Source organism: Nelusetta ayraudi, unplaced genomic scaffold, assembly GCF_046127955.1.
Source record: "Nelusetta ayraudi isolate G7.1 ecotype Tasmania unplaced genomic scaffold, CSIRO-AGI_Nayr_v1 ptg000042l, whole genome shotgun sequence".
NCBI classification, from domain to species: Eukaryota; Metazoa; Chordata; class Actinopteri; order Tetraodontiformes; family Monacanthidae; genus Nelusetta; species Nelusetta ayraudi.
Genome location: NW_027466092.1, coordinates 13,395,379 through 13,421,041, shown reverse-complemented (window position 1 = coordinate 13,421,041; position 25,663 = coordinate 13,395,379). Strand labels below are relative to the sequence as shown.

At 44.2% G+C, this 25,663-nt stretch overlaps 4 protein-coding genes across 7 annotated transcripts; 2 read left to right on the top strand and 2 right to left on the bottom strand.

Moving 5' to 3' along the window:
* Positions 1–123: 123 nt before the first annotated feature.
* pms2 (PMS1 homolog 2, mismatch repair system component) lies at positions 124–6,104 on the bottom strand. Of its 2 annotated transcripts, XM_076034634.1 has the most exons (15): positions 5,624–6,104; positions 5,167–5,306; positions 4,993–5,079; positions 4,803–4,905; positions 4,523–4,706; positions 4,002–4,169; positions 3,631–3,728; positions 3,455–3,554; positions 3,302–3,386; positions 3,063–3,215; positions 2,093–2,960; positions 1,830–1,997; positions 1,622–1,722; positions 1,346–1,515; positions 418–1,144 (listed from the first exon to the last, which is right to left on the bottom strand). In XM_076034634.1, the coding sequence occupies exons 1-15, from the start codon at positions 5,635–5,637 to the stop codon at positions 1,001–1,003; spliced, it is 2,583 nt and encodes an 860-aa protein (XP_075890749.1). In that variant the 5' UTR covers positions 5,638–6,104; the 3' UTR covers positions 418–1,000. The 2 variants fall into 2 exon arrangements, with proteins under 2 accessions (XP_075890747.1, XP_075890749.1); XM_076034632.1 differs by having other exon boundaries at positions 124–1,144; positions 4,803–5,079.
* A 183-nt stretch (positions 6,105–6,287) lies between these two features.
* Positions 6,288–15,893, top strand: eif2ak1 (eukaryotic translation initiation factor 2-alpha kinase 1). Of its 2 annotated transcripts, none has more exons than XM_076034638.1 (15): positions 6,288–6,617; positions 8,107–8,274; positions 8,405–8,541; positions 9,130–9,164; positions 9,269–9,368; positions 9,457–9,537; positions 9,619–9,712; positions 9,795–9,843; positions 10,621–11,014; positions 11,393–11,501; positions 11,605–11,711; positions 14,749–14,863; positions 14,978–15,057; positions 15,195–15,428; positions 15,557–15,893. In XM_076034638.1, the coding sequence occupies exons 1-15, from the start codon at positions 6,464–6,466 to the stop codon at positions 15,680–15,682; spliced, it is 1,983 nt and encodes a 660-aa protein (XP_075890753.1). In that variant the 5' UTR covers positions 6,288–6,463; the 3' UTR covers positions 15,683–15,893. The 2 variants fall into 2 exon arrangements, with proteins under 2 accessions (XP_075890753.1, XP_075890754.1); XM_076034639.1 differs by lacking the exon at positions 6,288–6,617 and adding an exon at positions 7,609–7,913.
* On the bottom strand, positions 11,524–14,754 carry LOC142893770 (ankyrin repeat domain-containing protein 61-like). The gene is made up of 5 exons (XM_076034646.1): positions 13,874–14,754; positions 13,564–13,712; positions 13,134–13,299; positions 12,844–13,035; positions 11,524–12,384 (listed from the first exon to the last, which is right to left on the bottom strand). The coding sequence occupies exons 2-5, from the start codon at positions 13,680–13,682 to the stop codon at positions 11,758–11,760; spliced, it is 1,104 nt and encodes a 367-aa protein (XP_075890761.1). The 5' UTR covers positions 13,683–13,712; positions 13,874–14,754; the 3' UTR covers positions 11,524–11,757.
* Positions 15,894–16,338: 445 nt separating the features above from the next.
* usp42 (ubiquitin specific peptidase 42) lies at positions 16,339–25,595 on the top strand. Of its 2 annotated transcripts, none has more exons than XM_076034630.1 (18): positions 16,339–16,486; positions 17,832–18,081; positions 18,192–18,398; positions 18,557–18,667; positions 18,908–19,007; positions 19,185–19,252; positions 19,401–19,471; positions 19,583–19,665; positions 19,768–19,879; positions 19,969–20,109; positions 20,190–20,290; positions 20,859–21,024; positions 21,116–21,823; positions 21,929–22,011; positions 22,100–23,170; positions 23,835–24,142; positions 24,235–24,297; positions 24,400–25,595. In XM_076034630.1, exons 2-17 carry the CDS (start codon positions 17,841–17,843, stop codon positions 24,291–24,293), a joined length of 3,630 nt encoding a protein of 1,209 aa, XP_075890745.1. In that variant the 5' UTR covers positions 16,339–16,486; positions 17,832–17,840; the 3' UTR covers positions 24,294–24,297; positions 24,400–25,595. The 2 variants fall into 2 exon arrangements, with proteins under 2 accessions (XP_075890745.1, XP_075890746.1); XM_076034631.1 differs by lacking the exon at positions 16,339–16,486 and adding an exon at positions 16,504–16,815.
* The last annotated feature ends 68 nt before the right edge of the window (positions 25,596–25,663 follow it).

Genomic DNA, 25,663 nt, shown 5'->3' with positions numbered 1-25,663 from the left:
ACTGACCCCCTTTTGCAACACTTTGATTCGGGATTAAAGCAATGTATAGGGGTGTTGGCCCCTGACAGCCTGGGGGCCCAGAGAGGGCCCTGGTCAGTTAAGTGGTCACACAGTTGTTTCGTTCATTCCATCTACTATTGCACATTATTAATAGATAAAAACTGTATGCAAGACTTGAAAGAAAGAATTTTACTAAATACAACACTTTGGATGCCATCTACTTGTCGGTAGCTGGACTCACCCTGTGGTGTCCCAACAAAGGTGAGCCCTAAAATCCATATCAAAAACAGAGCTTTCAACCCAAAACTGACAACAGGGAGCTTTATTTTGAAAAGCTTTAGTGCGAAAACCCGATGTTAACGAGGTTCATTTTTGCAGACGTCATCACCCTCTCTCATCGGGTGGCCCCAAACTTCTGGGAACAGGTTTACCATAACTGTTTAAGTATACGCGCACTCCACATTCAGAGACGGCAGGCGACTTTTGTTTACACATGCAACGGGGATCTCCATGGCAACAAGCACTAACCGTTGCAACCTGTGTAGCAAACAACCTCGATCCCCAATTAGCTGCAATGAAATCTGCGGCAAAACTTAATTATAAATATAAATAAATGAAATCAAGCGTTTGTTTCACATCATGACACTGGGAAGTTCAGGTACAGGTACATTTCAACTTTTAAATGCATGAGTAACTTGATGTTTTTTTTTTGTTTTGTTTTTTTTTAATTAAAATTTAATTGAACATACACAAATATAAGAAAAACATAAAAGTGGTGTAAAATATCGAATTTAACTTGGTCTATAACTGTAAAAGCAAAGTACTGAAAAAGGAACACAGTTGAACAAATACAGTATTAAGAGGCATCAATTATGTTACAAGACTATGCACTGTTCATATTAAAAGAATGTGAATATGTGTAGGTGTATTCGAGTTGACAGCAGAATAAGTTCAAGACTTTCATCTGGAGTCCAGTGTAACTCTTCACCTAGTCTTTCAATCAGTCTTTGGAGATGATGTCCAGGTTGACAAGGTGCCTCATGGTGGGCCTGCCGTGGGGACAGTTCCATGGGTGCTCAATCTCCCCCATGTGGACCAGGAGCTTCCTCATCTCGCTGACACTCAGGGCAGTGCCGATCATCACCTGTGGATACGCACCAGCCAATTAAAACAAATCAGCCCTTTGTGATGTCACAAAAGGAACATTAACCCATTAATACCTCTACAGGTTAGGGAAAACATGGATGTATGTACAGTTTGTATGTGTGTGTGTGTGTGTGTCGGGGGGGGGACTTTTCATGTCTAAAGCACCAAAGCAAATCATTTCCCAAACTTGTGAACCCACAGATTTCCGGCAGGCGCGGGAGGCAAACATCTGTCTGACGCGGGAAGGTCGACACATGACCCCGGGGCTGTCGGTCAGCATGAAGATCAGCTCCTCAATATCAGCGGGGCCAAACGTCCAGTTCTTACTTGTAGGCAGAGACACCAGCTTCACTCTTTCCATCACCTGAGCTGCAAAACAAAAACATGATTGGTTGAATTCATTGATTGAATTTTAGGCTTGGGAACAATACTGCACTGTACCCAGCCGAAGCCATGGGGACTTGAAGACTCGTACCATCCTCGTCAACAACAAACTCAAAGCCGTTCTTTCGGAAAATGTCAATGTTTTCCATGAGGATGCTTTCGTTGATGGCGGTGAGGTGAAGCTTCTGGGGGCTGCAGAAACACAAAGGCAGAACATATGGATGGATAAATAGCCCGGCAGAGGATATTCTTAGGACATGCAGGACAGGAAGCAGTGCCGTGCTAATTTAGATCCTCACATGATGAGTCTCTGTCCCTGGAGCACCGTGTGCTGCTGCAGCATCTCAAAGTTATATTTCTCGTCGGTGGCGTGCTGGTCGACTATGAAGATGTCCGCATTGAATTTGGCGATGATAAATCCCAGGTTGAACTGACCGATGATCTCCATGTCTTTGAACATCTCCTTACTAGGCAGGATGAGAGGACAAAGCATATGTTGCTGTACATATATTCCATCAGATGGTAGATTCGTCACAAGGTACATCGAGGTAAGAGACCCTACCTGATCTCCTTCTTCAGCTCCTCTTCTGCACTCTGGTTTTCTCCCGGGTTTATCTTGGCCTTGAAGCGTCGGTAGTGCTCGTCATCTCCGCTTCGCTGTGCCTGCTGGTCCTTTAACCTCTTCATCCGACCCACCAGCTCTTTGACGGAGAACAGGAGTGGCACGGCCCTCTTCTGCACGCAGACTGGAGCATCCAGTCTTAAGGAGGGCTCCTCTGAATCGTCTGCTATCACACTGCGTTTGTCCTCAGTGGGAGAACCAGGTTCCTCTGTCCTGGCCCTCTTGGCATCGGGGCTTCTGGTGCATTCCTCCTTGAAAGCGCAGGGCTCAGTCTGTAACTCTGCATCTTCTAGAGCAGTGGGAAAGTTTCTGTCTGTCAGATTCAACGGTTCCTCTTTCACGGTGGGAGCGTCTGTGATTGCCTCAGGAGAACTGGTCTCCGTGCACCACATCTGAACATCTGGCACTTCAACAGCAACGTCGCAACTTGGCTTGGCGCTTTCCCGATCAGAGTCCGTGTCACTGCATGGTGTTCCGTACCTGAACCCATCCAGCACTGATTTTCCCGCTGGAGAACATTTTGCTGGGTTTAATGCCATTTTTTGAGGGGATTTTAAAGTGGGGGCAAAGTAAGAAGGTTTTTCAGAGCCCTTGAAAAAAGACTGCAGTGTTTTCTGCATCGGGCTGCTGTCGGCTGCTTTGGACTTGTTGCTGGAGTTCGAGGAGTGATGGCTTGAAAAAGCAGCTTTCAGGCCGGACAGGTTAAGCGACGACTTTGGGCTCGGGGTTTCTGGTGCAGCCTGTGCTTCTGCTTGCAAAACGCTGTCATTAGAAGATTCATGGAGGCAGACTTCAGCTGCTGATGCATCTATACAAAGATGAACACACTAAATTAGTAAGGACGCAATAATTTTACAATATGCACAGCGTTAACAAAATGAGGTGGAATGTGACTTTGGTCATTCCTTACTAGAAGTGGGTAACCGCAAATAATTCATGCTGATCTTATTGACTCCAGCTTCGTACAAGTTGATCAGCGAGCTCTTCAGAGTAGCCAGCAGGAGTTTCTCCTCCTGAAGGAAAATCTGCCGTTTGTCCGGGGTGACGTTCACATCCACACACTCTGAATGAAGCAGCACGGCAACGCTCACTCAGTGCACAAAAATGACACCGACTTTCTTTTAATTCAACTTAGACAACTTGGCTTACCGGAGGCGACAGCTATGTTCAAGGCAACAAATGGATACTGGTGCCTGTTGTACATGTGATACACTTCGTTCACAAGTTTGGTCACCTGTCAGTTGGAAAGAATAGAAGATTTCTGAGTTGTTCACAAATGTTTTTGTGTCAAATGTGGTTTACCTTGAGGGGATCGCATGGACGATTGTTAATGAAGAAAAACTGCCTGTCTGTGGCACTTCTCCCGACGCCATGATCCCCTCGCGACACAAATCCCGTGATGCTGCCAGGAGAGAACAGAGTATCAGAAAACAGCAGTGATTTTGGCCTAGAGGCTTGCATGTTGAGGTGCCACTCACGTAAAAAGCTGTTTGGGTAGATCAGTGTCTTTGAACCCGTATTCTTCAATGATGTTCTCTGTTGGAGGCACTTGATGCAAAGGCAGAAGATTCTGGAGCTGCACGGCAAACAATAGAAACTGGGACTTCAGTGTGAAGCAAAACAAAATATGAAGCTTTTTTTTTTTTTTTTAAGAAAAAGATCATTTGCATTGTTCTTTTCAGCTTGAATGCTATCAGCTCCCAGGAGGATTGGGAACATTATTGTCCCCTTCATGACTCTACGATGGAATAATGTATTCTTTAATCTTTAACTGTCAACACAAGCCATCACTGCAGTTCACTTCAGTCAACACTATTACTGAAAGAAAATGGAATATTAATCCTTCAACCTGTTTTGGTCCAAATATGGCTCCTATATTGTCTCTCATACTCTGGCTGCCACTTGTGCTGAGGACCGTGTTGCGTTTCGCCTGACCACATTGATTGGAGCAGGTGATGCGCACTCCTGTAGAGATGATACAGTAGGACTGCAGCACATGGATCATTTTGGCATACTCCTATAGAAAAAAATCAATGAAGAAGTACACAGAGTCATTATTTGTACTATATAAGTGGATAGAATACAAAAGAAGATGTATTTATCAATAAATTTGTGGATGAATTTACAAGTGTCTGAAACTCATAGATTGAAATGTGGTGATATGTGTCTATATCTGGCTTGCTTTGTCCATGTTTACACTTACTTTAGAAGATAAAAATTTTAGAGAAATACAGTTTGAAATGAAAGACAACCTGGTAGCAAATGTCTACCAACCAATGAAACAAGCTGAAGCTGCTTTGTGTGAAGACTAGTTACTATAGAAAAACAGAAAAAAACAAAAACAATGTAGTGACACTGTGTGTGTATAACCTTCTTAATATTGCGCTGGAACTCCTTGTGTCGCACAGGCAGAGTGTAGAAGAGCTGCTGCAGGCTCACAGTGGAGCCTTGCTGCCGAGGATGAGGTGACCGCTGTGCAAGGTGACCCTTGTGGTCAAACACCAGCTTGGTCCCCACTTGGCTGGACTCATGGCATGTTACCACACTTAGATTGCTGGAGAGGCAGAAATCACAGGAAAGATTAGCATTTTGCAGTGACAAAATATGTTATGTTATATATCTAGCTAGTGTTGCAGTTGAAGGTTCTCACCTTAGAGCACATAAAGAACTGAGGGCTTCTCCTCTGAAGCCAAAGGTTTCCACGTGGATGAGATCAGAAAAGTCTCTTAGTTTTGATGTGTGATGCTTTAATGCTGTCGAGTAGACAAGCAATTTTGTTTCATGTCGCATGAGGTAAATTTGATCTACGTAATTCTTAAAAAAAAAAGAAAAACACTTACTCAGTCCTTCAAAGTTGGCTTCTTCGACTCCTTTGCCATTGTCAGACACCTCCACCAGTTCCGCCCCAGACTCCTTTAGCCTGACATCTGAAACGTGCAGCAATGTCACACTGAATTTGAAACCAAACGCAATGTAACATGCCCAATCCTTACATAAGATGCATCAGTACTTACCAATGTTGGTGGCACCTGCATCAATACTGTTTTCCACCAACTCTTTGACAGCAGTGGCCAGGGTCAGCACCACCTGTCCTGAACAGATTTGATGCACTGAGTGCTTGTCAATGGCCTTGATGGCTCCTGCAGGTTCAGAGCTGTTTAGAAGAAGAGAAAAATCATTTGGTGACAATGACGCACTCAGGGGACTGACCTACAACTTTGGAAAATAACTAATTCACTACACGTTTACAAATTATTTACAAACTATTCCATATGCTCTCTGATCTGTATTGAAATCGAAAACCCGAGCAATTCCTTGTGATTTAAGTCAGATGTGTTTTTTTTTTTTTAATCATTATTATTATTATTATTATTATTATTTATCTCAGATCGTTTCTATCTCAATGTAATTTTACCATTGACCAATTCTGCTGTCAAATGCAACAAAGCAACACTTTGTTAGCTAACTTACCAGGCATCAGACATCTTCGCCAACTTAGAGCACCGCGGGTTAATGACAAATGGGCAGCGGACACAGGTGATACAACCACAAACTGATCGCCATCATTAACATGATGAAGATTGTTTAAAAGCGTGACAGGTGAAATGTGCAGCAACCATTCTCCTGAACGTGTTGACAACACAAATCGAAGGAAAGCCGCGCGATTGCGCAGCGTGTTCCCGAACGTCACCCATGCGTAAATGTGCGCAGCCCGACTATTTAAAATAATAGTAATTATATTTATTCATAAAACGTTGTTATAGGTCGTGATACAAAATTATGTAAAATACAAAAGCATCAAAAATGGTTATCGAAGTTAGCGTGATTTATTTTTGTCGTTGTAACGTTTCATCATCTGCTGGGTCTTCGCCATTATCCCAAGCGAGGGAACGTGTACAACTTAACTCTTTCTAAGAAAACGTGAGCGAAGCCTTTATGTAAAGTCACCCGCTGTTATTTAGATCGTGCCACAAATCAACGAAGTTGATACATATGAAAGTAGAATATTTATTTATTTTTACTCGGACCGTTCGCACAAAATAATCAGTCGTTCTGTTTTCGGCGAGGACGCTGTATTGTCAGACGGTTCCTCGGCGGCAATCACCGCTGTAAAATCATGGCCGACGACAGACATGACTTGACCATATGCCACTGGCTGAAAGTTACTGATTGAACGGCAATGGGAACCTGAACTTGACGGCGTTCAGCTGACGGGCACTTTGGCTGTTTTGGGTAGTCTCTCGAGAATGGCTTAGAGGTGGAAATTTCGCCTATATTGGAAAGGAACTGCGCTGCTCGGTTGACGTAAAAATGCACAGCTCGACAACCAGCAACGGGCTCGTGCTGCCTTTGGAATCTTCTGGTAGCACCGGCGGAAGCCTTGTGGCCCACCGACCCTTCAGCAGACGGGACGTTAGCCTGCTCAGTCTGGCGAGTGATGAGGACGACGAAGTTCAGTTTGACAGTAAGCAGCGTTCCCTTAGCGGGCCTACTGCTGTCGCCTGTTCTGACGTTAGCTCCCTGTCTAGTTGGGTTAGTTTTGTTACGCAATACGTCGAAAGCAAAAATGTCATATTGCGACTATGGACCTGGTCACTGCGTGTGAGGAAACCAGTGGCGTTTAAAATTACAGTTTGTGTCAAAACATGTGCCCCCGTCCACAGCTGCCCACCAGGCTCTAAAAGCTCGATTTATTTGTCTTCTAGTTAAGCGCCACCATTCTTAATTACTTGTTTTGTTGTCTGTACGAGTTATTGCTTGAACGCTGTGTGTGTGTTTCACTCACATACTCACAACTCTTAACATAATCCGAATTTGCGAAAACAAAGTATAGGCTTCAAAATGTTTTCCTTTTTTTCATTTACAAACATAAACAAACAAACAAACAAACAAACACCCAATATTTAAAGCGTTTTACTCGCTATGTGACTTGAGGAATGACGTTATTCCTGAGGGGGAAGATGACCTCTCAAGTTGCCCGTTTGTTTAGTTGAGAAAATTGTAGATTTTTAACAGGACTGTTTTACATGTAGAAGGTTCTTGAAAAACCTAGAAACACACCACATATGAATGTCTTGCCGGATGTTATTCATTTATACTGCGTGTTTGCTGTAGCAGCACAACCCCTATCGCGGGCTCATGGGGGCACTTCGGCAACTTGATACAGCAGGTTCATGCTTAAAAATAGAATAATCTAAATAAATCCCGCATACTCATGGACTTTCACGCAGTATGCATTTGTTATTTATTTATGCTGTGTCTTGAAATTACTGTTCAGCAAACTGTTAAATAATCATTGCAATACCTGGGCCCCGTATTTGGAATCTTTCTCTAAAATTAGAAATCCCCATTTAATGCCACACTGCATAAAATAAATAATAATGTGCAACCATGCTGGCTCTTCCTAACTGCAGATGGCTAATAAGCGTGGAGAACTATAGTGACGTCATCTGAATAGGGGCAGGCAAGTCAAGACATGCCCCAATCACCCATCCTAGTTCCTCCCACCCCAATCTGGCACAGTGTTTACGGAGCACGCTGAAGGTGGAGGGGCCTGTCTGTGCTGGAGCAGGCAGATAAGCGTTAGTTTTGGCACACCCCCTCCTGTATTTTCAAGATGCGCTCAGTTTTTTTTAAAGTATTAACAGAATGATCATGACTAAAGCATAGTGCTTGATACACCAGCGGAGCGTCTGATACAGAACGATGGACCTGAAAGAGAAAAATATCGCTGAAATAATAGCAAAAGTTATTGAGGAAGGTAAGACAACAAATATTGTTCTGATAGTTGAGTTAATATGGGAGTTTGGAAGCACTTTCACTTTTGGAACTCCTGCGCTGCCTCAGGAAGACAAAGTTGCAATGAAGTCATTTTTCTGCGCTGTTTTTTAAAAAAATATATCATTATTATTATTATTATTTTAATCTTGAATGTACTCTTGCCATTTGTTCAGCGTCAGATACAGATGACAGCCGTGAGTTGTTCATGGCCGGTAGAAGCCACCTCTCCATCCAGGAGTTTGCCTCTGCAATCCCCAACCACCTTCTCCTGGGCTCCCTGCTGGAGCACCTGTGCTTCGTCTATGAGAGCAACCCAGCCCGCTCACGCATGCTCTTCAAAGGTACGCAGTCAGAAACTCTTATTAATAGTGACTTAAAGCTGTATGTCCATTCTCCTAGATCCTAGATCATTTTGCTTTGTCAACCTTTTAGTCGGTCAGAAAACAATCTTGCTTCCTTCCTTTCTGACAGTCATTGGCCAGCGTTTAGCCGCCATGAACCTCCTGTCACCGTTGGCCGTAAGCGATGAGTTCAGCACGGTCAGACTACAGCACAATCGAGCCTTTACGGAGCTGCTTCATGCTGCCAGCTCCTCGCTGTATCCACAGGTGTGTATGAATGTTTCTTGATTTCGTGATCAATGGCTTGTTTGCAGTCACATGGTCGCAGATGACAAATGTAATGCCAATTGAGGGCAGAAAACAGCAGTTACAGGGATTAAACAAAGTTTGTAGGATGCTAATATAAAAGGGAGCTAAAGGTCAAAAACCACTGCAGATGTTGTGTTTCAACTTTAGGGGTCCGATGTAATGATGTCCTCAGTCTAGAGCATTTGGATCTAAAGCTGCTCTCATTGGGTATTTTTTCTTTCTTTTTTTTACGTCCTCGCTTATCAATTATTGCTTCTTTAACTGAGCTATCTTAACTCTGTTGATTTGTGACAATGATGTTTATGTTGTTACTGGTACATTACATTTATTTAAATTAATTGTAACTTAAATTAGTTATAACTTTGTTTTACGTTCAGTTACGTCAGTTTGTTCGACTGCTTCATTAGGAGAGCAAACTATAGAAAGTCACCACCTTCCCTGCAGCTTCATTTCTCTCCACAACATCAGAGAGAAGTGACATCAAGTGTGAACATGCTGTTGGAGCATTTGAAGCCCCAAACTCAGCTTCCTATTGTCTTTTTGCAGGGTCTTGGCATGAACGCACAGAATTCTGCATTAAGGTAGGGTGGACTTGAGTATTTTTTCCTGTCAAGTTGTTTTGAAGAAAAAAACAAAACAGAATGACAAAATGCTTTGAATGAGAGTTTCCCACTTTGTTATACAGACCAAAAGAGGGGCTTTTCCAAGCGCAGGCGTCTCGATACCTCAGTGAATTTGAAGAAATGTGCAGGCTCGGCAAAGGATCCTATGGAAAAGTTTTTAAGGTTTTTACCTCGTTTGTCTACATTTCATTTGTTTCAACCACATCCTTGATCAGGACAGTCATGCTTTCTCTTTGGCGTCGACTGGTAGGTCATAAACAAGCTGGACGGACAGTATTACGCCGTGAAGAAAATCCTCATCAGAAAAGTGTCAAAGGACGATTGCATGAAGGTGAGCTGCCTGCGTGGCACAAACTTCCTTCAGAAGCGGACACATAAGAACGGGCTGATCTTGTTCATTGTTGTGCTCCAGGTGCTGAGAGAAGTCAAAGTGTTGTCCAGCCTGCAGCATATAAATGTGGTGGGCTATCACACTGCGTGGTTGGAACACGTTCAGCCTGCAGATCGTGAGTATTTACAAAGCTGCTTAACTGTGACACAAACCGTGTTGTCATGTGACCGGCCTCATGTACAACTCCTCCGTTTTAGATCCTGAATCTGTTTTGCCTGCACTGGAATCACATGTTGTTCATGACAGGTAAGGCTCAGCGTTAACTAATCTTAAGTCTATTTTCATTTTAATAAAAAATATAATAAATAGAAATAAATTTAGCGAATAAATATCTAATAAATAAATATTTTAATTGTCTTTTTTTCAAGAATATACATTTATTTTAAATCCCTTGTTGGATTATTAACATGATTTTTCATAAATTTAAGATGGCAAAACTGTTTGGATAGGTTTGTTTTGTTTATTTGTTTTATTTTATTTTATTTTATTTTTTGCAACCTTTACATCTCCTCTTCGGTGTATTATGCAGGTGTCAAGTGGGGGCGTTGCAGTATACAAAATTTCTGCTTGGTATAAATGCCTTAGTGTTAAAGGGATGGTTTTGATTGATAAATTAAGAATGCAAACTATGCAAAATATGCTCATTAATTTGCAGCATTACTTTGTGAGTGCTTCGGCAAGTGATTCAAATGAAATGAAATGTTTGAATTTTTTGTAAAACTCAAACTGCCTTCATTCTATTTGGAAAAATATCATTTTTTAATTACAGTTTATTTATAACATGTATATATGATTTAATCACCAAAATGGCTCCATTCTGATTTTAAGTTTAGCCTTTTGCATAAACAATACTAAATACCTAATTCAGCACATTTAACTCGCAATGCCTGTTGCCATTTGCTAGCAGACAGAAGAGGAGATTTGTGAGGTTTATTGGAGGGAGCAAAGATTGGAGTACGTAGATCATTCCTGTTAATGAATTGGAATACGTTACTATATTTCATGTTGCCTTTTAAATTGCAGTTCTGATGAGAGTCTGGATGACAGCGGCAGCTCCAGCCCCTCCATAGTTTTCCAAAGCCTCAGCCAGGCGCCCGCAGAATCGACCCACAGTGCCCTGGTCCTACCCGCAACAGAGATGCAGGCCGTCGACGCCATATCCCTGCCTCAGGAGACGGGCCCGGTGGTCTGTCCCAAGAACATGCGCCACATCCCAAAGAACTACGTGCCTTGTGTGTTCCTGGGACAGCAGGATCTGGTGAAAACCTCAAAGTGCCCTGCGAAAGGCTGCGACAGCTCCCTGCTGGTAGAGGAGCTGTCCAGCAGGGGCAGCGCTGAGCTGAACAACAACAACTCCCAGGTCAACGGGGAGTGTCAGCATTGGTCTGACATTTGCACAACAAATACCCCCAAAGAGGTATCCGCTTGACCAGTTTTTCTTATTAAAATCTAATGATATCTGTCTGTCAGTGAAGTCCCTAAAATGAAGTTTGTGCTACAAGATACAGTTGTAGAAATCAGCCCTTAGTGATGTCAGAAGGGGTACTCATCAGTTTTTGCCAGGAGGTTGTAAACAGGATAAATATCCTCGACTCTTCTTTGGAAATGTAATTGTCAGGCCACCAGGCTGAGGATGCTTAGTTTTTTGATAATTAGTCGTTCAAGGCTGCTTCACTGTAGCCTTGGATGAAGAACAGAAAGCTGAACACGGGTAAAATATAGAACCTTTAAACCTTTCCTTAAACATGCCTGCAGTTGTTTTCATCCGTAATTTGGTCGTTGGTTATTTCCACAGGTGCAGTTCCACCTCATGCTCTACATTCAGATGCAGCTGTGTGAGCTCTCGCTGAAAGACTGGATATCTGAGAGGAACACCAAGCCCAGGACAGAGCCCGCCTCAAGATGTAAGCACACAGCCAAGGAAGATACCACACAATCTTTTTAATGAAGACTTCTCTCTTCTCATATAATAAAATGAATGTATTTGAAATATTCTTCTCTTGTCAGGTCCCTATGCGTGCGTTGATGTCGAACACACGCTCGTCCTGCTGAGGAGGATTCTGGAAGGTGTGGACTACATACATTCCAGGGGAATCATGCACAGAGACCTGAAGGTGAGCTGCGTCAACACATTTCACACCAATAGCAGTGAACCAGGAGTTACAGCGGCACATTATCAAACAAGTTACTATCAAAGCTCCACTCAGCTCCTCCTTCGGAGGAAATGTGCAGATCCTCCCAGTAGTTGAATACAAAGTCATAAACCCTGGGCGGCAGGATGGCCCTCAGCTCCTCTCTCCCTCTGCGGTTGTGTTTGAGGTAAACAAAACACTTGCAAATGTCCTGCAGCCTCCTCGGCTGCCCAACGAGCTGCCGTAGCCGCTCTCTCTGTTTAGAAAAGCCCGCCTGCGTCCAGGTGGAGGGCAGACGGCCCTTGTGGTCGCGCAGCCTCAGTGGGAAGCTCAGACTGCACAGTTTGCCCAGCAGGGGGCCGTCGCTCACTTTGGGCCTGTGGTTCAGGAGCAGGAACAGGCAGCTCTCGCCGGCTGCACTCAGCCTGTTGACGTCGGCGCCGTGTTCCAGCAGCAGGTCCGCCACTTCGTTGGCGCCCATGCGGCACACCTCATGCAAGGGCGTCAGTCCGGCTTTGTTCACGGCGTCGACGTCGGCCCCGCGTTCCAGCAGCTCGGCAACGCAGCCGCTGCTGCGCTCCGGAGATTTGGAGATGTTCATAGCCGCTGCCACCACAGCGAGGTGTAGAGGAGTGTTCTTGGAGTCCTTCACTGCCTTGAAAAGTGAGAGATTTAGTTTAATATACAGCCAAGGAGAGATGCAAAGGAAGATTCATAACCTCGTGTTGGATACGTAGCTCTAAACTGGCACAGAGAGCAGAAGTTGCGTCGTGGGAACGATTTTTTTCCTAATTAAATACACCCAACATAGTCTTTAACAGTGTCTCGTCTAACAAAATAAAGAACAGTTTATGCCGATGCATAAAAACCAAAATATTTATTTATTTACTAATTTAAAAAAAAAGAACTGCTGAGTGATTCATGATTATTGATGGGAGTAAAATTGTGCTTGTATGTCGTCATTTTACACTCTTAGCTGGACACTTAATGTTTACAAGGATTTGCTGAGCATGGCATCAATAAACCTCAGATGTCTCAGTTCTGCTCTGTTAGTGAGTTGGTTAGTCAGTGCCGTGCTCCAGTTCCAAGCTCAATATCAGGAACGAACACCAACCGTGTTGATGTCGGCCCCCTCCTGGATCAGGCTGACTATCAAGTCTTTACACAGTGTCCCGGCGGCCATGTGCAGCGGTGTCATCCCGCTGCTGTTGATGGCGTTGACGTCGGCGCCGTGGCTGGCCAGGATGTGCACTGCAGCCTGGGCCGTGTAGCGCACGCAGAGGTGGAGTGCGGTCCCTCCTTCCATCTGGGGGGGGCAGTGCTTTTGTTATTCACCGCGTTGAAGAATTTTCTTGAGAGTTTTACTCGGAGCTTCGCCGACACGCCCGACCAACGGCGTCTCACCTCTGCGTTGACATCGGTGCCGTGCTCGCAGTGCAGTCGGAGACGGCGCTCCGCCTGCCCCTCAGCGCTCGCCCTGCCGTTGTGAAACTTGGAACCAGTGTTATGAGTCAGGACTCGCGGCCAGCCGATTATCAACAAGTGCAGGGTGGTTTGACCGTGTTGGTTCCTGCAAGTGGGGCAGACAAGAAACCAATTTTTGCAGTTGTGCAGGAAGTCGCTACCATTAATATCAGAACTTGCTCAGCCAGATCAGACGGCCCATTCCTCCAGCTGCTTATTTGTTTGTTTTGCAGATCCTTATCGAACACCAGTGTTGATGGGCGGACTCTTTGCTAACCAGAGTTGTTTCTTGTATTCTTGTCACTTGACACTGTAGGTATGAGTGTGTACGCGTGGTCATGTTCATGTCCATGTCCGTGTCTTTACTGACCTGGTATCAGGGTCTGCCCTTGCCGACAGCAGGCTCAGTACACTGTTAACTTCTCTGTTGGAGGCAGCCACATGAAGGGGAGGGGAACAATGCCCCTGAGGCGACAGGCGTGTCATCATTGCAAGACGAGACAAGGCAAACTGGGAAGGCTGTGAAAATCAAAAAATGTTGCAATTTTAAACAACTAAGAAGCTTTTTCTTGAGTTTTCGTTAAACTTTTGGCATTGGAATAACTGGCACGCGGTGACTCGGCCAGCGAACCGCTGCCTCGTAAATAAGTTTCAAATCCAAAAAGTAGTTTTGTATCTACCGTCTTCCCGTCTTCTCCTGGCTTCTCTGGCCTGTGCTTGGATGTTGGAGTTGTCACCGAGCTCCTTCGACACGCCCTGTACGTGTCTTGGTCCAGAGCTTCCGTTCAGACATCATGGTGATGAGAAGGAGTGTTGCCACTGCTCCTGAGCCAGGGCTCCTCACTCTCCGCTGTTACGGAAAGGCGCTGCTCTCTCAGTGCTGCCTGTATTTAGTTTTCCTCCAGGTAGTTGGTGGTTAAGAGCTGGTTATTCAGGTTTCTGGACCTGAGTTTTTCAGCGTTAGTCATTTAATTCTACTCACTGAGGTGCTAAAATCAAAATGCAGTTGATGATTTTTTTTTTTTTTTCATTTCTTTCCGTTTGAAGTGCGACTTCCTCTTTCGGCTTTCTTCAGTTGGTGTGGTTTCACCATGAAGGTTTGTCAGCGAGTTTTGTTAGTTTGCCGTCCAATCGCTCTGTAGCAGCTGGTAACTCGTGTGCGTGCTGGGGCCAGTAACGGGTACTGATGACACCTCCTCACCCCACTGCCCCCCCCCCCCCCCCACAAGCACAGGCCTGCTTGAATGTTTGTGTATTTGTTGTTTCGTTTTGTGTTCTTCCTGGTCTGCTTCGAATTGGTATCATAGGAACTATTATCGAAACCTTGTGGCTGATGCGGTCGTGCGCTTCAGCACTGAAACATAGGAAATTGATATGCAGAAGTTGAATTACTTCTCAGCATGTCAAGTTAAATATAGGGAATGCATTTAGTGGTTCTGCATTTACTAGATGTTAAGTACAGGTTTAGACATTTTTGATGCATCACCTGCTTGTGCATCATGACACCCTGCAGTTTTTTTGAAAATTAATGCAATACCTATGTTCAATTCCACAGCCAAGAAACATTTTCCTCCACGGTCTTGACTGCCATGTTCGGATTGGGGACTTTGGTTTGGCCTGCAGCAATATAATAATGGATGCGCAAAAAAGCGCCAACTCGCCCAGTTGTGGTAACAATGCAAAAAGAATTCTTCAGCTCTTGTTTCAAACGCTACTGAATCCTTTTCAACTTGACCAGTAGGTGGAGCCATTGACCAAGACGCTCTGTATTTTTTTTTTTTCAGATTCCACACATACCACAGGGGTTGGCACACTTGTCTATGCTGCACCAGAACAACTGAAAGGGTCCCATTATGACTCAAAGGTAAGTAGTCTGTCAGTATAATACTGATGCTAATTAATTGGGGCTCACAGAAACCGTCTTCATGCATCCTATGCATGCCTATGTCTTTATTATACATTTTTATATAAACAACAACTTTGCTTCTGTTGATCTCCCAGTCCGACATGTACAGCATCGGGGTGCTGGCTTTAGAGTTATTTCAACCGTTTGGAACGGAGATGGAGCGGGCCCGTACCCTGGAGGACCTCCGAGAGGGAAATATCCCAGACTCGTTCTGCCAGAGGTGGCCGATCCTCACCAAATACATCATGAAGCTGACCAGTCCAGAGCCAAGCATTCGGCCAACCGCCAGTCAGCTTTTGCAGAGCGACCTCTTCTACTGCAAGGACATTGTATGTAGTTAACATTTACAAATACATTTTATATCGCGCTCATATCACCAGAGGGCACTCTCTGGTGTGTGTCGTAAATTTCAAAATTGTGGACCTCCACCAATTCTGATGAAGCTTTTCTTTTGCAGGTGATCCATGGTTTGCAGAGAAGAATTGAAGAACAAGAGGAAGAAATCGTGCAGCTGAGGAGGCGCATAAGTCAGCTTCAGAGCACACAAGTCACTGTTAATTGCTCCGAGTTGGACAAGACCTGAGGCCTTAAAAGTTTAAATGATTTTTGAAACTCAATCTATCTTGGAAGCGTGTGTGTATCCGGTCGCACCAAGTGTGAGAGAGAGCGAGAGAGAGAGTTCATTCAGCTGTTTTTTTTGTTGTGTGTTGCGCACTTGAATGTGCTTGTAGGTATTTATAATAATTTTGCTGGTCAATAAAACCCAAAGGCACTGTCTTTTGGTATTTCTCAAACATGTGACAAATTATTATTTAAAATGTGAAGTTTTTACACGTAATTGCTTTTAAAACATGAGCAAAAAAACTGGACTTGATGGTATTGTTCTGATTTTGGGTTATTGAGTAGATGCAATAATAATTGATGCATTCGGAAGCAGAATTTGGACATTTTAATGACTACAAGAGTCCTTTACATATGTGAAAGAATGCTCTGCAAACTTCAGGTTTAAAGTAGATAAAAGGTCAGTAATGTGTTTGGTTTCTGTTCCCAAAAATGTTTTTGCAACGTTCTTCTCATTCAAGTCAAAGTGGTGCACCGATATCCGTGAAAGAAAAATATATATATACTTGCAGGGACGCAGAGCGTACGCAAAGTTGATTGTACATTTTGTACACCTAGGTCAAAGTTATTTTCATGCGACGGATCTTCCCGAAACACGTTTCTCAGAGAAAAGCCTCCGAATTAGCCAATCAGAGACGGCGTCTTATCGGAGGTACCCGGATGTACCCGTGGGGCAATTAGCTACGTCATTGTTCACCGCCGGACACCCACTGGAAATAAGGAATGAACTTAAAACCGCTAGTAACGTATTCATAATAGGATCCAGGTGAGTGTGATGTCGCTATTACTGTCAAATAGAATGTGGATTATGGAGCGGCGGTATCTCGGTCTTCCTGGACGGCAGAATTGTGTTGTAGTAGCCTTACACCGGTTCTCTGTCATGTCGGATACAACAGCGCAGTTACGCGCACAGCCGCCGGTACCGAATCGGTCCCGTCTTGCGGGCAAAACGCCTCGATAGTCGCGCTAACGGAGTCGGCCTTGAGGTCGTTTCACCAGCGTACACTCCAAAAGTTCCCTCTCACATTGACGGTGAATTGTTACGTCTCCCCAGTTTCCGTCGTGCGAAGCTAACTGGTAGCATTAGCATTTGAGGTAGCCGCACGAGCGCCACCAACATTTGGCTTCACTCCTTTCCCCCCCTGTCGTCGTGGTGGTGTTGCTTTGACTAATTATCTGCCCGCTATTTCACTCCGCTCCAGTCTGCGCACCGGCTGCGGTTTCACTTGCTTCTCCGAGTCCGACACCGGAGACGCCTTGTAACTTGAATGGCGATGAGCTTGAGCGACACTGCGTGTTAAAGGCCTAGCAGCCGCTTGTTAGCCAGCGTGAGTCAGTGTGCAGGAGCTGCTGCTGCTGGTGGTGGGAGGGAGGGAGCAGCAGCTGTTAACGCGCTTCCGACTGGGACATTTCCTCTGGACACTTTTTTTATCCCCCCTTTTACTTTGCAGATTTTCCACTGCGACTCTAAATACAACCAAATTAAATATTCATTTATTGAGATACTTGTATATATGTATTTGTCTTCCTAAAAGAAGGGACTTAGCACGTATGTGCCACGGTTTCTTAATGATTATTTTGGACGGGAAACTTTATCAAATGCCCAGGGTTAGCTGGAGGCAAGATGCATGTTTGGTTGGTTTTGATTTAAAGCTTTTCGAATGTTATCATTCTTGAGCCCGTATGTCACATGTCTGTGATTTAATTTTAATTCACTCATAGGCTTGCGGTTTTATTTAATCGGTCATTTATTATAATAAAGTAGAGCGATGTGTTCGACTGCACTCGACACAACAACTGATAAGCTGCTGAAAACAAACGATACAAAGATAAGCTGTGACATATTTGTGTATGCGTTCGAACACACACGTACACATTATATATATATATTTGTGTATGTACAATGTGTACTTATTCAACTTCGTGACAGAAGATCAGGTGTTTGCTTGACTATAATGCAATTTTACCTTGTGTTGAACTAAGGTGGTGTGTTATTGTTTGAGTGATTTATGAGTATGCAGCAATGATTAAAACAATGCTTTTTTTTTTCTTTTTTTTTTTTTAACTTTATGATTGTGATGAATATTTCTGTCTCTCTGCCCATGACACAGCAATGAACAATGACCATAGTTGACAGATCTTCAGAAAACTCTGACCACGAGTCAGTCCAGTTGAAGCGATCTCCCTTCAGCAGTGGAGACGTGGGCATGGACGGCAGCTGTTCCAGCAGCTGGGCAGTGGGTCCCGCCATGCCTGGTGATTCTCCCAGGCTAAAGGCTCAAGGGGGTTGTGTCGGGCCATCACCTGGGGCTGTGGTCTACAACAGCACGCCCACCTCTATGGACCGACCCAAAGATCAAGGTCTGTTCAAATGTGTGTATTAGCCTTGTGTATGCTTGTTTTGTCATGGAGACTTTAGCATTAAAGCAAATGAACTGAATCTAACCCTAATGCTGACACTGTGTGTCCAGTGAACGGCAGTGGCGATGGGATTGACTCGCCCCAAAGGGTCCTCTTTCCTCCAGAGCGTCTCAACTTGAAGTGGAACCAGGTCCATCGAATTGGTGCTGGCCTGCAGAATATGGGAAACACTTGCTTCCTTAACTCAGCGCTGCAGTGTCTCACCTATACCCCTCCCTTTGCCAACTACATGTTGACGCGGGAGCACTCCAAAAGTTGTAAGTGTTTAGTTTTGTCTTATTTTACTAAAGATTTTTATAGTAATGATCTCACAAATCTCTGTCATTAATTTTTTAAATGGTACAAGCAGACATTGATTGTGATTAACTTTATGCTCATTAATGTTTTGGTTTTTCCCCACCTATTCCTGCTGCAGGTTTCGAGCCAGGGTTCTGCATGATGTGTACCATGCAAAATCACATCATTCAGGTGTTTGCCAACTCTGGGAATGTCATCAAGCCCATCGGTGTGCTTAATGAACTCAAAAGTAAGTATTTAACAAATTGCAGTTATGGCTTACTTTTACAGCGATGACTGGTAATGACTGACAGGAGGCGCTGTGCCTATTTTTTTTACTTTATAATTTTGGAGGGAAATTCAGTTTTGTTAGTTTAACTCTATATTTTGCAAATAATTAAATTGAAATGTCTTCAGATACTCAAACATGACTGGTTGATTCACTTTTAATTATTCAGTCTTTGTATTTATTTATTCTTTCTCTTCTCAGGAATTGCAAAGCACTTCCGCTATGGAAGCCAGGAGGATGCTCATGAGTTCTTGCGGTACACTGTAGATGCTATGCAAAAGTCCTGTTTACCTGCAACAAAGTAACTATTTCTTTCACAACTCATGATACTTATATAAGTTATGAAACCTGAAATGTGTTATTTGAATATGTGAAATATTTTTAACGCCATTAAAAAAAATAATTAAAAAAATACACGTATCCACCAAAAATGTTCTCACAACAATTTTTTCCACCTTTCTGTTTGTCCTTCTGATAGATTGGACAGGCAAACGCAGGCAACCACATTCATTCATCAAGTATTTGGCGGGTATCTACGATCAAGAGGTAAGTCATTTGTACTTTATTCATTTCTTCTTTTATTTTTTTTTTTTTTTTTATTGTATTTGCAAGGTCAGTTTCTCTTTTGTTGTAACTGAATTGACTTATCTGAAAATGTTAAATAATGATAATTATATGAATTTATCTTTTTCAGTCAAATGTTTAAACTGCAAAGCAGTCTCCGATACATTTGATCCTTTTCTGGATATTCCATTGGAAATCAAGGTAATCTTCTTGTCATGGGACTAACATTCTCAGTGTTAAACTGCAAGTGCGTGAGAATTTTGTCTAAATGATTGAAAGGAATCTATGATAACTATGTTTCTCTTCATGCAGACGGCTCTCAGTGTCTCAAAGGCCCTGGAGCAGTTTGTCAAGCCAGAACAACTGGATGGTGAAAATGCCTACAAATGCACCAAGTAAGTGTTTTTAAACATAGAGAGTTATTAGAGAGAACACAAAAAAAATCCAAGTATGTGTTTTTGTTCAATGGTTTTCAAGCTAATGATATGTTTTTGCAGGTGCAAAAGAATGGTGACGGCCTCAAAGAGATTTACAGTTCATCGTAGTTGCAATGTGCTGACTCTTTCCCTCAAACGATTTGCAAACTTCAGTGGTGGCAAAATCACAAAGGTACTACAACTTGCACAAACAATTGCTTAGATAAAGAGACCGCACCTGCGATTTGAATGTAAAATGAATCTGTTTATTTTGGTCAACAGGATGTAAAATATCCAGAGTACTTGGACATGCAGCCCTTTATGTCTCAGTCCCAAGGGGAGTCCCTGGTTTATGGATTGTACGCTGTGCTGGTCCACTCTGGATTCAGCTGTCATGCTGGACATTACTTCTGCTACATCAAGGTAATTGGCATTGCCACAAACTACTGATTTTTACATTGTGAAACCCACATATAATAATCAAACCATGTTCTGTTTTACAGGGAAGCAATGGGCAGTGGTATCAGATGAACGATTCCTCCGTGTCCGTCAGTGACATCAGGACTGTTCTCAACCAGCAGGCCTATGTGCTCTTCTACATAAAGTAAGTACAGTCTGCAGGGGGAGTTTGTATAATGTAGTTAGTTAATTAAAAAAAAAAAAAAATTGTATGTAATTGCAATTGTATCAGAGAAATGTTCCTATGTGTGCAATGTTTATTACAGCATTACAACTGTGTTGTACGTTGACTGTCCGCCTCCACGATATTGAGAAAACATGCAGTATATGATAAGCTTGCTGAACGTTGTGATGGTGAAGTGGACTGTGATGGGGTTACTATGCAAGCACTGCATATACACACATGTGTGTGTCTGTCTGCCTGTCTATCTATTTATAATATCTATCTATTTGTGTCTGATGTATTTAAAATGGAGCAACTCTTAATTTCTTGAAAAGACATCATTTTAAAGCCCCTAAGCATCTTTCTTTCCCTCAACCACCTTGTTTTACTCGTCATGTCTCTCCGAGTGTCTCTGTGGGAGGCAGCAATCTAGGACAGGGAGGCTGCGTCCAATTTGCCAAATGTTTTGTCACACAAAGCCTAAACAGATCGCATATATATGTTATTAAGATAATTATTTATTTTGACTGTTGTTCACTTGCATTATTAGGTCCAGTGATGTGAAGAAAACGGGAGAGTACAGCCACATCAGCCATAATCCGGGCATCCCTGGTCAGTCGTCTCCACGGCCGGTGGTCATCCCGCGCATGAACACCGGTGTGCACCATAACAACTCTGGCTTTATTGGTCCCCAGCTGCCACCACATATGACCAAGGTACCAAAGACACATTTTCAGAATGTCATCGGGCTCTAGACCCGTTGTTTTGCGAAGCTCCTCTAATCTGTCCCCATCCTTTCTTTTCCAGAGTGCACTCCACGTTAACGGGAATGGATCTGTGAGAGACTATCCCACAAATTCCAAACCCAGCACCAGCAGCAGTGCTGCAGGAAAACCTTCCCACAGTAGTATGGCCCCGTCTTCGTCAACCGCTTCCCACTCAATCAGCCGGCCCACAATGATCCCAGATCACGACAGACGCCAGAAGCTTTCATTCTTCATTGGACACGGCAAACAGAGCCGTCCATCCTCTTTTCCTTCACCGTACAGCCAGCTGTCCTCTGCCAGCTCCTCCTCCTCCTCTTCCTCCTCCTCTTCCACCTCGTCCTCCACTTCTTTAACCTCCTCACAGTCTACCTCAGATGGCGGCCGCTCCGATATTCACTTTGTCCCACGTCAGCTCAACCACACCAACGGCCAGTCTAGCAGTAACGGGGACTGCCACTCCGGAGGGAACGGTGCATCGTTCTTGGTACCGTACAGCCAAGAATCCTCAGAGGAGTCGGACCAGGAGAACGGTGGCGCCTTGGACAATGGCAGCTCAGCCAAGATGCATCTTAACGGACGCGTCAAGATGAAAGAAGTCTCGGAAAAGTCACCTCATGCCACAAACGGGGGATCAGGAGTGCACCACAATGGCAACGGGCTCAATGGGCAAACGTACGGCGTCACAAAACCCACTCAGAACGGACATTGTGGACACGACAAAGTGAACGGACACGACACATCTGACAAGGTGATTTACATGTTTTTGCAATTTGCACTGTTCCCCTTTCCTAGTTTTCCATAGCTTTGTGAGTTATTTAATCATTCACCTTTCCCCCCCCCCACACCCCTTCAGATCTCCATCAGCAGCAATGGCAATACAACCTCTGCAGCCACTGTTACTGCAAATGGACTACCGAAAGACCAAATACAAACAAGGTGAGATAACAGCTTTGGTGCATTGGTGTTGACGCGTTTGCATTTGAACGAACCAACTTAAAACTGTCCTCCTCATTGTTTTTTGCAGCAAAGAGGCAAACCTTTCATCCCAGGCCAGTGCTGATGAAGAGCTCCATCCTGCTGCTGCTGCTGACCAAAGTCAACAACCATCTGCTTCAGACACGAGGGCTAAAACTGTGTCTGAAACTCAGCCTGCATCGTCCTCCGCTGCTAGCAGTTCACCCTCAGCCACCGTCACACCTGTCCCTTCCAACCCATGTGGAGAAACGTCCTCCTCTGGCCACCACGGCAGCGTCACCGTGACCTTGTCCACCCTGCTGGATTGTTCCCAAAGCAGAAACGGCGCCTCTGGTGTTCCACAGAATGCTAGCTGCGGTGGAGATGAAGCAAAGGACATACCACAGAGCAGCGGGGCGTGTGCAACCACAGAAGGACGTACAGACAGCAGCAAGGAGCCGCCCCATTCCAAGTTCTGCGCCGGGAAGAATGAAGGACAATGTTTCCGAGACCGGGAGCGAGACAGAGCGCACTCTGACTGGAGCAGAGACAAGCAGAGACATTACAGGGACAGAAACAGGAGTCCGGAGCGCAAAGGTGACGCCGAGCGTCATCGGTACCGGCGGGACTATCGAGATCAACACTACCACCGCTCGTACAGAGACCGTTCCCCACACGCTCACTCACACAGGGACTGGGACTCGGAGCGCCGCCGGGAGAGGACTTCGCAGCACACTCACAGGGACCGTCACCACGAGCGGTCCCACCATTCACACTACCACCGCTCCAGGGACGACTGGGGCCGGGATCGGAGGGGCCACTGTTACGACTACGAGGATGAAGCTCACGATCACTGGAAGCGGAAGGAGGAGAGACGAGATTCCCTGGCCGCGAAGGACAAGAGCAACGGCAGAGACAGGGACTGTGTCGCGTCCTCTTCAGCTCTGGCAACAGAAACGTCCACAGCAGCAAAGGACTCGCCCTCTCGGGATCGGCCCTCCGCGTCTGGACCCATTGCAAATGGGGAGGATTACAGGTATAGGGAAAAATATGCTAGTCCGGAGAGCCATCGCTCGAAAAAACACAAAAAGAGCAAGAAGAAAAAGAAGTCAAAGGATAAAGACAGACACCGTGACAGCTGGTGAGTCATTCTCTTCTGGGAATCCCACTTTTGCTATCATACAGTGAGTCAGTAGATGGAAAACCTGTTTTTTGCAAAGAATATCACTGCCGTGTGGCCCTGCGATGACCTGGTGACTTGTCCAGGGTGTCACCCTGCCTCGCCCTAAGACAGCTGGGATAGGCTCCAGCAGACCCCCGTGACCCTGAATTGGAATCAGTGGGTATAGAAGATGAATGAATGAATGAATGAATGAATCACTGCCGTGTGAACTTCCAGAATTCCGTAAAGTCCATCTCCAATTTACCTCATTCTTGCCAGAAGACACGCAGTAGCCCTAACATTGCATCATTCTGTCTGCTCATTGTGATTTCATTTCTGAAGTCATTTTATCAGAAGTCCTCATCATGGGCTTTGGAACTGTCATGGAACATCATTTCAGTTGGTGAAGAGAAATACAAACAAAGTTGAGCCCAGTTTCTGTCCATTGCTTTCCATGGGTGAGGTGCTGAAGCCAGCTTTCTTGTGGGCAGCCAACTTTTTGCCACCCCACCCTCCTCCTCTTTTCAACACAGGTTTATTTAACTAGAAAAAGGGGGGAAAGCCCATTATTTTATGTTCTTATCTTGATGACAAAGCCTGTTGCTTTTTATCCTGTCTAATCTTTTCGGGGTTTGTCCTCTAGGAGCTCTGGCGTCGATTCTGATCGGGCCACCGAGTCGAGAAAGAAGAAAAAGAAGAAGAAGAAGAAGCAGCGTGACAGCGAGCAGCTCGACTCGGCGTCCTCTCACAGGAACAGAGGCGGCGAGGAGGAGAGGAAGAGCCACAAGAGAGGATACTACAACGTTAGGGGCACCAAGCAGGACAAAGGCTACCCTCTGGAGAAATACCGAAAATTAGAGGACGACGCGGGCAGAAGTGACCGTCTGCAGCCATCCAGCAATACCCCGCCGCCTGATCCACCCGCTTACCACCACCTCAACGGTTTCAAAGGTATCGCACTCGCTGCGCCCTCAAACAGTCTGTCCTGCCGCGACATCTGCCGCGAAGCTCAAGCACTCACGTGTTGATTCTATTTCTCGTAGGAAACGGCTACAGCCAAGCCAACGGTGACTCCCACATCTCCCAAGGCTTCAAACAGTGACAATGTGAGTGGCGACCACATCCGTGAAAATGACTGCATGCATTTAAAAAAAATAAAAACGCAGCTGTTTCAGAGTGTAGCTGAGCTCAGTTGTCTCTTGTTGCAGGTACATCTACACCATTTCTAACAAGAAAAAGTTGACCAGGAATGACATCAACCCACTCTTGATACGGTGCTTTTCCATCAGGACTATATTACTCTATTTTTACCGGAAATAAAGTGTTTTAAAGGTTAGAGGGTTCTTTTTAAAGGCATTGATTTTTTTTCCCCCTTCTTGCCGCAACTCTCCTCAATACAGTTATTAGAGCATTCACTTGTTTCAATTGTTTCAACATGATTGAGATGAGAAATATTAATATATATACTTGTATGAACACAAAGCCTGGAGCTTAAACATCTCAACTGCTGCTCTGTGGAACTCAGGACTTGAAAACATTTCAACATCCATCACCCACAACCCATCTGCATGGAAGAGAACAAAAAAAAAAATCAACAAAGGGAAGTGTTTTGCAGGAGAGACAAACAGGAAGAGTATCTTGCTGGCTTCAGGATGTCACCATATTAAAGGAGCTACGGACGTTTTCAGTTGTTTCATTTAGATCTTTAAACTATTGGAGGGACTTTGTTCCTTTAACTGAGACGGTGAGTGCAGTGATGGGAACAAGGCTTCACTGATCGATACCTCCATGTCAACCCTGGACAGACTTGAGGGCATTTCTCAACATTTTCTTTTCCATTTTGCTCTGAAGCCTAAGATGCATTACACTTTAAACACACACACAAAAAAAAAACTTTTTTTTTTTTCAGAAACTTGATTATTTTGTCTGAAGTAAAGCCCTCTCCCAAAACACACACACACATACACAGTTTCCCTTTAAATGTGTTCTGTTTTTGTTTTCTAAACTGCATCACATTATTTTCATGGCTGTGGACCATATGTGTTTGCTTTTTAATGAATGCAGTTTGTGTCTTCTAGCATCATAAAAAAAAAATACTGTGAATTTTAATTTGAACTGTACTATCAGTTGCTTTTATATGTAAAAATCCTGTATCAGGGTAATCAATAGATGTTTTTTGTTTTGTTTTGTTTTTAGACAAATATGTTAATTTTTGTTCTCTGGACACAAGTCTGTAATGGGTATGGTTTGCTTTTGTTTTGTTTCTCAACATTAGACGGATGTATACACAAGAAAAAGAAAGGAAAAAAACTGCTGTTATACTCTGAGTTAAGCATGTGAAAAATTTATACATTGTAAAAGGTAAAAAGCCTTAAAATACATTTGTTAATATCCAAAATTGTAATTTCCCTCTGGTCTTTGGCTCCACTTGCAGTCTGTTGAAATAAGTACAAGTGTTGATGAAGAAGGCAG

Bases quoted from the DNA above. Each gene is read 5' to 3' on its own strand.
- pms2 (XM_076034632.1), bottom strand. The intron at 5,080-5,166 runs GTAAGTACTGAT...TGCACGTTTCAG, and splicing joins TGCAGGTGCCACCAACATTG to ATGTCAGGCTAAAGGAGTCT. The intron at 1,145-1,345 runs GTGGGTTCACAA...GCGTATCCACAG, and splicing joins CCCGCGCCTGCCGGAAATCT to GTGATGATCGGCACTGCCCT.
- eif2ak1 (XM_076034638.1), top strand. From the start codon at position 6,464: ATGCACAGCTCGACAACCAGCAACGGGCTCGTGCTGCCTTTGGAATCT. The intron at 11,502-11,604 runs GTAAGCACACAG...TTCTCTTGTCAG, and splicing joins GACAGAGCCCGCCTCAAGAT to GTCCCTATGCGTGCGTTGAT. The intron at 11,712-14,748 runs GTGAGCTGCGTC...TCAATTCCACAG, and splicing joins TCATGCACAGAGACCTGAAG to CCAAGAAACATTTTCCTCCA.
- LOC142893770 (XM_076034646.1), bottom strand. From the start codon at position 13,682: ATGATGACACGCCTGTCGCCTCAGGGGCATTGTTCCCCTCCCCTTCAT. The intron at 13,300-13,563 runs GTCAGTAAAGAC...CCCCACTTGCAG, and splicing joins AGGGCAGACCCTGATACCAG to GAACCAACACGGTCAAACCA. The intron at 12,385-12,843 runs GTTGGTGTTCGT...TCACTTTTCAAG, and splicing joins AGGGGGCCGACATCAACACG to GCAGTGAAGGACTCCAAGAA.
- usp42 (XM_076034630.1), top strand. From the start codon at position 17,841: ATGACCATAGTTGACAGATCTTCAGAAAACTCTGACCACGAGTCAGTC. The intron at 20,110-20,189 runs GTAATTGGCATT...TCTGTTTTACAG, and splicing joins ATTACTTCTGCTACATCAAG to GGAAGCAATGGGCAGTGGTA. The intron at 22,012-22,099 runs GTGAGATAACAG...TGTTTTTTGCAG, and splicing joins AAAGACCAAATACAAACAAG to CAAAGAGGCAAACCTTTCAT.